The sequence below is a fragment of the Gekko japonicus genome, unplaced genomic scaffold (assembly GCF_001447785.1).
Source record: "Gekko japonicus isolate JY-2015 unplaced genomic scaffold, Gekko_japonicus_V1.1 scaffold4305, whole genome shotgun sequence".
NCBI lineage: Eukaryota > Metazoa > Chordata > Lepidosauria > Squamata > Gekkonidae > Gekko > Gekko japonicus.
Window position 1 is genome coordinate 27,082 of NW_015166564.1, and position 9,272 is coordinate 36,353.

The following is a 9,272-nucleotide window of genomic DNA, read 5'->3' on the forward strand; positions in this document are numbered from 1 at the left end:
CTTGTGTTTTCATATTTTTGGTTAACATTTTCATTTTCTCTTTGTTTATTTTGAACCCTGTTAATATATTGAATTCTTTTAGCTTAGACATTAAAACTTCAATTCCCTTCAAGCCTTGGGATCCTCTAAAGTTAGTACCAGATCATCAGCAGAAGGTATTAGCTTAAAGGTCTCTTTTTCAACCTTGATACCACCAATCCTCTCATCCTGTCTAATATCTTTATTTAAAATTTCAAGTACTAAGATGAATAGGAGAGGCAATAATGGACAACCTTGTCTTGTTCCTTTTTTAATCTTGCATGGTTTAGTCAGTTATCCATTTACAATTATTCGAGCTGTCTGTGATATATAAATTGACTTCACCCATTTCATGAAGTTGTCTCCAAAGTTCATTTCTTCAAAAAACTTAACCAAAAAAGTCCAGTTCAAATTCTCAAATGCTTTTTCACTGTCTAGAAAAATCTATGCTGCTTGTTTTTTCATTATGTTTTTCTAAATATTCCAAATTGTCTAATACCATTCTCACGTTATCTTTTAACTGTCTCTTAGGTAAAAAAACAACACCGGTCTTAATGAATAAGTCCTTGTAAAATTATCTTTTCTGGAAAGATCATTATAAATAGGTTATAATCATTATTCAATAATGATATCAGTCTATAATTTTTGTCCCTCTTTTGGTATCTTTATACTATTTCCCAGGGTTTTTAATGTGGATACTTATTTCTGCCAACAGAGGGCTCACTCTCCCCCAACAGCTCTTTCTAAAGACTCAACGGCCTTCCTGATGTTGCAGAAAAATCCAAAAAGTGTGGGGGAAACCTTCAGGGAAGGTTGAATTCCCTCCAAAACCTGTAGGGATATAACTCCAGGCCTCAATGGTGAGAGATTAGAATGTTGGGGGGGGGGAGACTTCTAATTGACTCTGTCAGTAAAAGGGTGGGGGAAAGGCCATTTCCAGGCCTCTTTTGGCCTTTGAGGGAAGGAGAGAGACTTGGGGCCAGGCCTGACAAGAGTTGCTAGTGCCAGGCTGGGGAAGTCCTAGAGGTTTTGTGGTAGACACTCTAGAGGACAGGATTTGGGGAAGGGAGAGGCTCAGCTGGGTATAATGCACCCTCTAAGCAGCTATTTTCTCCAGGAAGACAGATCTCTGCTGTCTAGAGTTCATTGGCCAGGCCCCACTTGGAGGTTGCCAACCCTAGGCCTTGCAGCAGTCTAGGATTGCCAGGTCCCCCCTGGGCACTAGCAGGGGATGAGGGGAAGGTTGCCAGATCCAGGCTGGAAAACTCCTGGAGATTTGGGAGTGGACCCGGGGGAGAACAGGGGCCTCAGTGGGGTACAATGTCCTAGAGTCCACCCTCCAAAGCATCCAGTTTCTCCACAGGAAGTTATCTCAGTAGTCTGGACCTGAGCAGGAATTCCAGGGGATCCCCAGATCCCACCTGGAGGCTGGCATCCTTAGGCAGCACCCTCCAGGTGACTTGATGCCATCTGATTCACATGACTTGAAGGGACTCATCTAGGCCCGGCTGCTTGTTACTGTTCATCAGCAGCCACCCTATGAAAGCCAGTGTGGTGCAGCAGTTAGAGCTTCAGAGTAGGGTCTGCGAGACCCGGGTTCAGATCCCCGTCTTGCAGTGAAAGCTGACTGGGTGATTTTGGACCATTCACATACTTTCAGCCTAACCAACCTCACAGGGTTGCTGTGCAGATAAAAAGGAGGCAAGAATAATGTAAGCTGCTTTGGTCCCCACTGTGGAGAAAGACTATAATTTTCCTAGGTAGAGGCTGTGGGGGAGGGGGGTCGAGATGGAAAGTTGAAGACAGATAAAGGCTGTTGGGTGGAAAGGAAATAGGGCTGCCACCTCTAGGTTGGGAAATTCCTGGACATTTGAGGGGTGGAGCCTGGGGAGGGTGGGGTTTGAGGATGGGAGGAACTTCAGACTAGTATAATGCCAGACTCTACCCTCCAAACCTGCCATTTCCTCCACAAGAACTACTATTGTCAGCCTCCAGGTGAGGGCTGGAGATCACCCAGAATTACAACTGTTTTACAGAGATCAGTTCCCCTGGATAAAATGGATGCTTTGGAGGGTTGAGTCTATGGCATTACACCGTACTGAGGCTGCTTGCCTCCCCAAGCCTCACTGTCCCAAGGCTCCACCCCCAGATATCCAGGGATTACCCAACCTGGCGCTAGGAGCCCTAAGATGAATCGATCTCTGTAGCTGGGATATCCGTTGTGATTCCAAGAGTGCTTCCAGTGCTGCTATGAGGAGAAAGGAAGCAGGTGGGTGGCTGGGAGTACCGCCACCACTGCTGTTGCTGCTGTGTGAGGGGCGGGGGAGGAAGCAGGCAAGAGGCTAGAAGAGTGGTGGGGGCAGAAAGAGAGAGGAAGTAGCATGCATGGAGGAGAGATAAAGAGTAAGGGGGGGCAGAAGGGAGAAAGAATGTGAGACAGGTAGGGGGAGAGGGGAGGAAGCAAAGGTGTGAGGAATGGGATGACCATCCCGTACGTTTCTTGCAGGTCTCCACTTGTTAATGTTATATTAGCCTCTTTCCAAGATTATGGCATCTTTCCAGTTACTAAAATAAAGTTCACTGTAGTCTGTAGTGGTTATAATACAGTCGTGATAAGCCATCTGGCCCTGGTAAATTTCCTAATTTAATTTTCTTTATGGCTTCTACCACTTTCCTCATTGTTATAGGGCCATTCATAATAGATCTTTGTTCTTCTGTTTGAGGTAAATTTTGTTTTTTAAGATAATCACCTATTTCACAGTGGCACAAATTAAAATAATAATTTAAAATATTTTAATACCCACCTGCTCCATGTATAATTTATTGCCTTATTGTACTTTCCATATCATTTTCTTTTCTCAGTCTATATGCCAACCATTTACCTAGTTTGTTTGCATGTTCAAAATGTCTTTGTTTTACAGAATTCAGTTTTACTTCCATTTGTCTTATCACCGTAGAAAGCTGTTGTAAAAATTTTGTTTGTCAAGAAATATTAGTATTCCTTGGAGATTTTTTTCAATTCATCCTCCTTTTATTTCATCTAAAATCTTGTGTTTTCTCTTGACTCCCCCCCCCATTCAGCATTATATTGTATAAATTGTACTCTCATAAAGGCTTTACTTGCATCCCAAACCATTCTCACATCTGTACCTTTATTGAGATTAAACTTAAATTCTTTCAGGGTTTTTTTTTACATCCATCAACAATTACGTATTTTTACAAAAAGACTTAATTTAATCTCCTTCAAAACACACAAGGTTTTCTTTTAAATACCAGACTTACTGGGTTATGGTCTGAGAAGCTCTTTGGTAAAACCGCAGCTTTAGTAACCTTTGTAGCTAAGTCTTTAGAAATACAAAACATATCTGTCCTTGAAAATGGTGTATGTCTTTCTGAGAAATAAATATATTCTTTTGAAGTACCATTTAACTGCCTCCAAATGTCCACTAAGCCTAAACTTTTCCATTAAATAAAAAAAAAGCTTTGGAAGTTTTTCCTGGGCAATTTTAATGTTCTTTTCAAACAATTTATCTATCTGTGGGTGACCACTCCATTCCAATCACCCACCAGGCACCAACTGTCAGAAAAACTCAAGGGGAAAAAACACATATTAAATCTAAGATTTTGCAGGATGCTAAGGAAAAAGGATGACTGGGTTTACCTGATTTGAAATTAGATTTTTCTGTCTGTTGTCTGGTTTGGTTGAAAGAATGGTTATTGTTGAGAAATAGAAGGTTATTAGAGTTGAAGGGACATGATCTGAGATATGGGTGGCATGGCTACATCTGGTACAAAAGAATTAGTAAATATACACTTTAAAAATAATCATGTTAGACATGCATTGTTGAGGATGTGGAATAAATATAAATCTAGGTTATGTCCAAAAACACCATTGTGGCTCTCAACCCAAGAAGCATTTTACAGGTGAGAAATGATAACTAAACATGAATGGTTAACCTATCATGATTTGTTAGTTTTGACTGTAAGATGAAATCAAGGGAAGACCTGATAAAAGGATATAATTGCCAGTGGTTTTCTATGCAAAATTATTAGAAAGGTTTAAATTAGATAAACAACTTTATGATTTCAAAGAAAATAAGACTGTATTTTAAACAAAGATATGTACAAATGATGTTCATGTTATTGGTAAAATGTATAAACCTTTGTCGAAATATGAAACAGAAGAACAAGTAAAAGATTGTATGGTAAAATGGGCTAAGAATGTTGGACATGATATACAAATGGAACAATGAGAAAGAATGTGGCAGAAGGGTTTGAAATTTACATTAAGTGTAAAGAAAACTTTTACAAAATGATGATTCACTGGTATATGTCCCCAGATAAATTGGCTAAAATGTATAAAGAATACTTCAAACAAATGTTGGAAATCTGAGCAGCATGAAGGGACATTTTATCACAAGTGGTAGACTTGTAATAAAGCTAAGAATTTTGGATACAAATACATTCAATCAGCATGAAGGGACATTTTATCACATGTGGTAGACTTGTAATAAGCCTAAGAATTTTGGATACAAATACATTCAATAATACAGAAGATTTTAAAAATTAACATACAAATGAATCCAGGAGCTTTTCTGTTAGGACTGATAGACAGTCAGCTTGAAGATAGGCATGGAGCTTTGTTTTTGTATATTATTACAGCAGCAAGGTTACTTTATGCACACAACTGGAAATCTACAAAAATACCTACAGTAGAAGAATGGTGGTTAAAGATGTTGGAACTTGTGGAAATGGCCAAACTTCCTTATTTGGTTAAGGAAAAGACATTATTTACTTTTATTGCTACTTGGAAGCTCCTTATTGGCTTTCTGCATGCAAATGAAAAATGATTTGATGATTTGCAGATTTGATGAGTAAGGAGAATTTTAAATAATAGAGAAGAATATATGTTTTGTATTCCATTTGTATCCCACCCTACCCCACAAGCAGGGTCAGGGAGGCTCACAACATATAGTGAAACAATAAATAATAATTCATAAAAACAATAACCAATTCATTTAAAACAGATCAGTTAAAAATATCTGATGACAGCTTAACCATTCTCACTACACTGGCTGCTGCAACATTGCCAGGGAGGACACTTTTCTGTCTGAGAAAACAAAGTAAGCTGGTTCTAGTGCCAGGCTGGTATAGACAGTGCCCTGAAATCTACATCTGGGGAACAAAATTAAGGATATGTTCCTCTAGTCCTTTTTCTTTTGCTCCCTTCCCCCCATTTTTCTGTATTTTCCTCTCAGTTTTATTTTCACATATGAAAATCTTAACAAAAAATTTATTTTAAAAAAGGAAAAAACTGGGGGGATCTCTCCTCCCCGGACTGTGAACCTGATTCAGCAGCTCATCAGAAGTTCCACAGGCTAGATTTGGTCCAATAAGCAGTGTAGCTAGGGAGATAAGGAGAATTTTAAATAATAAATATATGTTTTGGTGTATTGCTGATAATATTAAAGTTTGTGGTTATGTTTAGATTTTAGATCAAAGATTTAGTATTAAATTATTGTATTTGGCTTTGTTGTGGAGAAATTTTTGTAAATTCTTTAAGGATATGTTCCTCCAGTCCTTTTGCTCCCCTCCCCCCATTTTTCTGTATTTTCCCCATAGTTTTATTTTCACATATGAAAATCTTATTAAAAAGTTTATTTTAAAAAAGGAAAAACTGGGGGGGATCTCGCCTCTCCGGACTGTGAACCTGATTCAACAGCTCATCAGAAGTTCCACAGGCTGGAATTGGTCCAATAAGCAGTGTAGCTAGGGAGGAATCCACCTTTGGCTGTGCATTTTGGAGGAATAGGGTTTTGTAGGCATTCGTATCTAGTTCTTGGTAAACAAGACATAGGGTTGCCAGATCCAGGTTGGGAAACTCTTGGAGATTTGGGAATGGGGGTTGGAGAGGACAGGGACCTCAGTTGGGTGCTGTTCCATATAGTCCACCCTCCAAAGCATCCATGTTTTTAATGGGAACTGTAGTTTGGAGATGATCTGTAATTCTGGGGAATTCCCAGGTCCCACCTGGAGGCTGGCATCCCTAAGAAGACAGTGGGTAAAATTACTAAACAAAAATTGTTTAAATGGAGAAATACTAATCTGTCAACACACTACATAATTGTGAAGTTTCCCTATGGAAGCAGGAATATTATGATGTTCAACCATATCTGACAGTTGATTGTGAGTTTGTTTTTTAATTTCAGTTAACATCTCAACATCCCTACGCTGAAGTTTACATTGGAAAGCCTCATGTCTGGACTGTGAACATCAATGATCTTTCTGAAGTTGAAAGGGCGGTCAGAGCCATTTTGAACCAAAAGGTTAAAACCTGTCTGTTTGTAATCACTGGTTTGTATCCAAAGTAGATTTTATGTGAGTGGAGAACAGTTCAGTTCATGCAAGGGAGGGGGGATCTGCAATTTTCCCTTTGAATTCTAGCTCCCTGCACCATAGCCCATGTTGTTCCCAACAAAGCAGCATTGCCCCCCCAGACGGAAGAAATAGTCAGACAACAAGGTTGGATGAAATAAGGCCACTTTATTAAATTATTAACTTCTTAACTTAATGGCAAAGGGCAACCATGGGAAACAGCGACACGGCCGGGCCTGGCGTCGCTTCGACTCCCATCCTCAAGCCATATGAGTGGGAAACTCTTGGAGATTTGGGAATGGGGGTTGGGGAGGACAGGGACCTCAGTTGGGTGCAGTTCCATATAGTCCACCCTCCAAAGCATCCATGTTTTTAATGGGAACTGTAGTTTGGAGATGATCTGTAATTCTGGGGAATTCCCAGGTCCCACCTGGAGGCTGGCATCCCTAAGAAGACAGTGGGTAAAATTACTAAACAAAAATTGTTTAAATGGAGAAATACTAATCTGTCAACACACTACATAATTGTGAAGTTTCCCTATGGAAGCAGGAATATTATGATGTTCAACCATATCTGACAGTTGATTGTGAGTTTGTTTTTTAATTTCAGTTAACATCTCAACATCCCTACGCTGAAGTTTACATTGGAAAGCCTCATGTCTGGACTGTGAACATCAATGATCTTTCTGAAGTTGAAAGGGCGGTCAGAGCCATTTTGAACCAAAAGGTTAAAACCTGTCTGTTTGTAATCACTGGTTTGTATCCAAAGTAGCTTTTATGTGAGTGGAGAACACTTCAGTTCATGCAAGGGAGGGGGATCTGCAATTTTCCCTTTGAACTCTGGCTCCCTGCACCATAGCCCATGTTGTTCCCAACAAAGCAGCATTGAAGAATGGAGGAAGGAGCTGGGAAGATCTCTTCTGTGAGCAGAGTTCACCATTCTTCTGACCCAACCTAAAATCTAAAGACAAACTGCTATGAATAGATGGTAGCACAGAGCACATTAGATTGGAAATGCTACAGCTGTGAAAGTTGCTTAACAGTTTGGAAGCAGTTATGGAAGCAGAAATATCCAGAATGAATGGATAAATGAAACCGTGCCTTGTTAACAAGGACACTTGATAGGACACATTCAAAGGTGTCAGTATATTCAGTGTACAAGCCCTTGTCCAAACTTGTAGCGCAATTATAATTTGGATGAAATATCTATTTTTAAAGCATAACTAAAATGGAAGCATTTTTATTTAACAGATTGAACCTTACTTACCCTATGAGTTCACATGTGAAGGGATGCTTCAGAGAATTAATGTTTTCATAGAGAAACAGGTATGTGTCCAATATTGATTTTATTATTTGTATAAGCATTTTTTCTCCTTGTTCTTTCTTGCGAATGAATGGAACTGTCAGGAACTGTTGGTAGCTGTGCACCTTCCATTTAACCCTTCCCTAATTTTCTAGTAAATTCAGCTGCATTCATTCTACCGCACTTTAAACACTCTGCTAAATTTCTCCAACAGAAGCAAAAGGAGATATACCCAGTATTTATTTCTATCACTACTAGAGAGAAAGACTGACCAGATCTTAAAAGTTGCAACAAGACAGGCACTGTTTGAATGGGGCATCTAGTGCAAGCAGGGCCGGCTCACCCGCTAGGCGAACTAGGCATTCACCTAGAGCGCGGGCCGGCCCTAAGGGCGCCAAACTGGCTCCCCCCCGCCAAAAGCCCTGTATCTCCCTGACTGCTGCCGCCTCTTTCTCACTCGGGGAGAGGCGACGGGGGTGGTCAGAGAGATACAGGGCTTTTGGCGGGGCCGGGTGCAGTTTGGCACTAACCCTTTGGCACTGACTGGCTGGGTCTAGGGCCCCTAACTGCACTCGGCCCTGCCCCACCAAAAGCCGGGGGATCGGTGGAGAGCCTCCAAGGTTTCCGAGCAGTGCCTCCTTTAGTCCCTTCATCCCCCCCAGCACCCTCCTCTGAAGAAAGCACTGGGCTTTCTTCCGAACTCTCAGATGCTCCCGCCTCCTGGCTCCATGGAGCCAGCCCGAGATCTCCGAGCTGAGTCCGCTGCCCCTTCTCGCCCAGCTACTTCCTCCGAAGACAGCCGGGCTCCTTTGGAAAGGCAGGCATGTGCTCCCATGGGGGGGGGGGCAGGGGGGCAAAACATTCTCCCTCCTCCGGGGTGGTGGCCTTGGACTCATGGGGCAAATTCCACCTTTCGCGTGAGAGGTCATTCTGGCTCCCCCAGCTCTCGTTAGGGGCTCTTTAAAAAGTTATGGCCGCTACTGCTGTTCTCGGTGGAAGCTGCGATGCCCGCGGGGGCGGGGTGAAATGTTCCCTTGCCTCCCTGAGCCCCGGGGTGGTGGCCTTGGAGTCGTAGGGCAAATTCTACCTCCCGCGCAAGAGGTCATTCTGGCTCCCCAGCTGTCCTTAGGGGCTCTTTAAAAAGTTATGGCCGCTACTGCTGTTCTCGGTGGAAGCTGCGATGCCCGCGGGGGCGGGGTGAAATGTTCCCTTGCCTCCCTGAGCCCCGGGGTGGTGGCCTTGGAGTCGTAGGGCAAATTCTACCTCCCGCGCAAGAGGTCATTCTGGCTCCCCAGCTGTCCTTAGGGGCTCTTTAAAAAGTTATGGCCGCCCCTGCAACCACTGTGGGGGGTGGGGGGACTGCTGAGCTGCCCTCCCCACCCTTTTTAGGCTCCGCGCCAGAGTGCCGGGCCGGAAAAAGGGCCAGCTGAATGTCAATTTCGGCCCCATTATATCCTATAGGCCATTGAAGTCAATGGCGAAAACATAGGGTATATTCTGGGGGCTGGAGGAGAGGGAGTTTGAGGGAGAGGCTCCAAAATTGCAGGGTAGCTGCTGGAGCCTCTCCCCAAGATACT

The 9,272-nt window shown here is 42.4% G+C and overlaps 1 protein-coding gene across 1 annotated transcript in view; it reads left to right on the forward strand.

Moving 5' to 3' along the window:
* LOC107111387 (alpha-1,6-mannosylglycoprotein 6-beta-N-acetylglucosaminyltransferase A-like) overlaps positions 1-9,272 on the forward strand; it is a gene marked incomplete at its 5' end in the record, with an annotated part of 28,047 nt that overhangs the window by 11,674 nt on the left and 7,101 nt on the right. The window contains 2 exons of the mRNA XM_015412353.1: positions 6,228-6,344; positions 7,644-7,718. Of these exons, the coding sequence (XP_015267839.1) occupies positions 6,228-6,344; positions 7,644-7,718 (192 nt within the window). The remainder of the gene's footprint in view (positions 1-6,227; positions 6,345-7,643; positions 7,719-9,272) is intronic.